The 3,682-nt window shown below is 49.1% G+C and overlaps 1 protein-coding gene across 1 annotated transcript; it reads right to left on the minus strand.

The window, feature by feature from the left end:
- Positions 1-346: 346 nt before the first annotated feature.
- LOC101611427 (small proline-rich protein 2G-like) lies at positions 347-616 on the minus strand. Its single transcript, XM_004667177.2, has one exon. The coding sequence runs from the start codon at positions 614-616 to the stop codon at positions 347-349; it is 270 nt and encodes an 89-aa protein (XP_004667234.2).
- Between the last annotated feature and the right edge of the window lie 3,066 nt (positions 617-3,682).

A 3,682-nucleotide genomic window follows, 5' to 3' on the forward strand; every position in this document is an offset into this window, starting at 1 on the left:
TGTACTTTATTCAGAAAGTAAAAGAACAGTTGCCCAGGTGGCAGAAAATCAACACCAGGAGACAGAAACCGAAGGCATCTTCTGTTAGCACAGAGAAACAGGTGCCGCCCTTGTCTTCAGAAGCCCTGGCATGCTGGAACCACACAGGACGGACCATCTGCAGCTCTGGGACACCATAGCTTTCTCAAAGATGCCTTACGCTACGAGAGGTCATCTAAGAACTAAAGGGTAGAGAAGATTCTTCCACGGCCAGGGCAGGCTGGGAAGGGACCGTGAAGGTGTTGCTGTGGGAGTAGATTAGGCCATTTTCCTTGTTTCCTGTTGGTCCTGAGGTGTCGTGAGGTCGTCACTGGCTCTTGGGTGGGCACTTCTGCAGGCAGGGGGGAGGAGGTTGTACAGGAGGGCATTTCTGCTGGCACAGCTGAGGTGGACACGGCTCCGGACACTGTGGGGGTGGACAAGGCTCTGGGTACATTGGAGGACAAGGCTCTGGGCACTTGGGAAGTGGACAAGGCTCTGGGCACTTGGGAAGTGGACAAGGCTCTGGGCACTTGGGAGGTGGGCACACAGGAGGAGGCTGGCAGGGCTGCTTGCACTGCTGCTGGTGGTAAGACATCTTTGCTGGAGTCTCGGAATCTGAAAGAAATTGTGTGGCAGTGTTCATAAGAAAGGAGTTCCCCAGAGAAGGCGCCAAGGCTCATGACATCAGGAGAGATCACTTCTCTCCAGTGTCCACCCAGTAATGTCCACCCACCCTTTTATGACTTTCTGGATTTTCCCTTCCAATTTATCAACTTAATTCCATGGCAAACCTTCTTTCATCTCACATCAATTTTCCTAAGAAGGTATTACCATCTCATCGAACCTAGTGACACTATTTGATTGAAAACGAAGCCTTCCACAAAGGCCACCACAAGTTCAGAAACCTTGTGATCCTTTCTCTTTTGTAAACCAAGGAGGATGGCTGAGAAATGGTTGTTTGAAAGAATTGATGTGACCCTCAACTTCTTATGACAGAAGACTTGGAAGGAATTTCAAAAAGATATGGAAAAGAGAAAGATAGGCTCTTCCATCATTTTCTTTTAATCAAACCTCTCTTATTATATTGGCTATATTATATTATATTGTATTGTATTATTATATATCCAACATCTAACACAAGCAACCACACTGTGCTCCATTCCTAAATGCTACCCATTCGGTCACATCCTCCCTGTGACGATGACCTGGATCCACCAAATGTGCTGTCTCCTGACTGAGCACAGCCCACGAAAAGACAAATAAAAATTCAACAAATCACACTCACCAGGTTCTGCACCGCCGATCCAGATGTGAGAACAGGATTGCTGCAGACATCGTAGGTCAGAGGACCTCTTTATAGGGCTGACGGCCCCTCCCAGGGGGAAGCAGGACTACCTAAGAGGGGGCAGGCCCAACAATTTCCTAACCAGGATGCAAATCCATCCACAACTGGCTTGACTGGGGCCCTGCAAAATAAGAAATATCCTGTTCTTGGACATCCTGGTCATGCTGAGAGCCATGACTCAGAGAAAGTTCCGGTAACCCGAGGCAGAGGCGAGCTGGGGTGTTCTCTCGGGGTCGTCCGTGAATGGGCTTCCTGAGGTTGGCGAGCCACTGAGGCCCATGCACCCCGCGTTCTCAGCTTCAGCTGACGGCTCTTTTGTGGACTGTGAACTCATATCCATGTTTATTCTCTTTATATGCTTACAAGTGTATTTGAAGGAACAAGAGACCCAAAATAAACTCGGATTCTGATTCAAGTGCCCCCTTTGACAAGCCCTGTGACCACAGCCTGCTCTTCGCCCTAGGTTGGAATTTTCTCTAGGAAGTGGTGCTGACAGCTTTGGGCAATTCGTGGAACCTGTTCAGCATGAGATGCCGAGCTCCGCATCCCGCTTCTGCCGAGTCCCCGGTTGGACCAACGTCCTCAGACCCTGGTGATCCATCATCCGCTCTCCTAGGACAGGCTCTGGCCTCAGACGGGGATCCAGCTGTCTCGGAGCCTTTTCTCCCTTACTTCCCCTGAGGATGCGCCACAGCTGTTGTATGCTTTGCCAAACACATCTTAACTACCACATTAAGGAAACGGGGGGGTGGGTACAAATAAATAAAATCGCACGTACTTATTCAAAATCTACTTACCAAAACACGCTTCTGTGATCCCCACTGATGTTCCCTATGGTAGAGAACAGAGTGTTCACACTCAACCACCATACGCACAGAACTGTAGGCAAGCTAGGGGAGGGGGAAAGAGCAGAGCATTAAAAGTATAAAATTAGGGGCTGGAGAGACGGCTTAGCTGTTAAGCACTTGCCTATAAAGCTTAAAGACCCTAGTTTGAGGCTTGAGTCCCCAGGACCCATGTAAGCCACATGCACAAGGTGGTGCATGCATCTGGAATTTGTTTACAGTGGCTGGAGATCCTGGCACACCCATTCTCTCTCTCTTTCCCTCTCTCTCTCTCTATCTGCCTCTTTCTCTGTCCGTCGCTCTCAAATAAATAAATAAAGGCATGAAATTAAGTCAGAAGTTACAAAGGGCTCCCGCAATCTCAGCAAGCTGACTGTGAGATGGGAAGTGAAGATGGAAGAGTGTTCTAGAAGCTCGGAAGATCTGGTAACACAGCAGTCTTCAATAATAACAGCAGGAACAAGAGAAAGAGAGAGCAAACCTTCCTTAAACGAGGTGGAAGGCAAGTACTGACCTCCAGAAGTTGTCTTCTGACCTCCACACAAGCACACACACACATGCTTACATGCATACACACACACGCACATGCACGCACAAAATAAAATAAAAATACAGTATGAACTCTTGGAGAACATGGGTGGAAAGTGAACTTAGTTTTGTCCCACACGTTGGATTTCATTCACTTTTTTCCATATTTAAGGGTATTGAAAGACCCCATGTACATGCTGCAGAGGCCAGAGGAAGACCTCTGATGTCCTCTTCAACTGATGTTTTACCTTATGTCCCTGAGATAGAGTCCCTCACTGTACCTGGAACTACCATCCCCCCTTCTTTCAGTTTAACTGGCTGATTAGGGAGCCCTGGTGATCCTCCTGCCTTGCCCACCTCCACCCTGGGGTGGCAGGCAGGCATGACCACATCCAGCTCTTGACATGGCTGCAAATGATAGAGCTGCTGTCCACCTGCTTAAGCAGCAAGCACTGTGACCCACGGAACCACTGCGCCACCCGTTTGCAAGAAGGCGTGTTCATTCTCTGCGTTGTCCTTAAAGGTCATCGCTCTTCCGCCTGCCCCATCGCCCGCTCACTCCTGCATGTACTGCACAGACGACACGGAGACACTAACGGACCTCAGGCCACATGCTGGCACTGGTCACTCGTGACAGGTTGATAATGCTTTCCAAGTGCACCTGTCAGATCTCTTGATCTCTGCCCACAGTCAGTGGGGCTGACGATGTAGTGTACTAGGTAAGCATTTAAAGTGATATTGCAGGCTGGAGAGATGGCTTAGCGGTTAAGAAGCTTACCTGCAAAGCCTAAGAATGCATGTTTGAATCTCCAGGTCCCACGTAGCCAGACACACAACGGAGTAAACACACAAGATCACACGTGCACCACAAGGAGTTTATTTGCAGTGACTGAACATCCTGGCATGCCCATTCTCTCCCGCTCACTCGCTCTCTCTCTCTTTC

This window comes from Jaculus jaculus, chromosome 19 (genome assembly GCF_020740685.1).
Source record: "Jaculus jaculus isolate mJacJac1 chromosome 19, mJacJac1.mat.Y.cur, whole genome shotgun sequence".
NCBI lineage: Eukaryota > Metazoa > Chordata > Mammalia > Rodentia > Dipodidae > Jaculus > Jaculus jaculus.

Bases quoted from the DNA above. Each gene is read 5' to 3' on its own strand.
- LOC101611427 (XM_004667177.2), bottom strand. From the start codon at position 616: ATGTCTTACCACCAGCAGCAGTGCAAGCAGCCCTGCCAGCCTCCTCCT.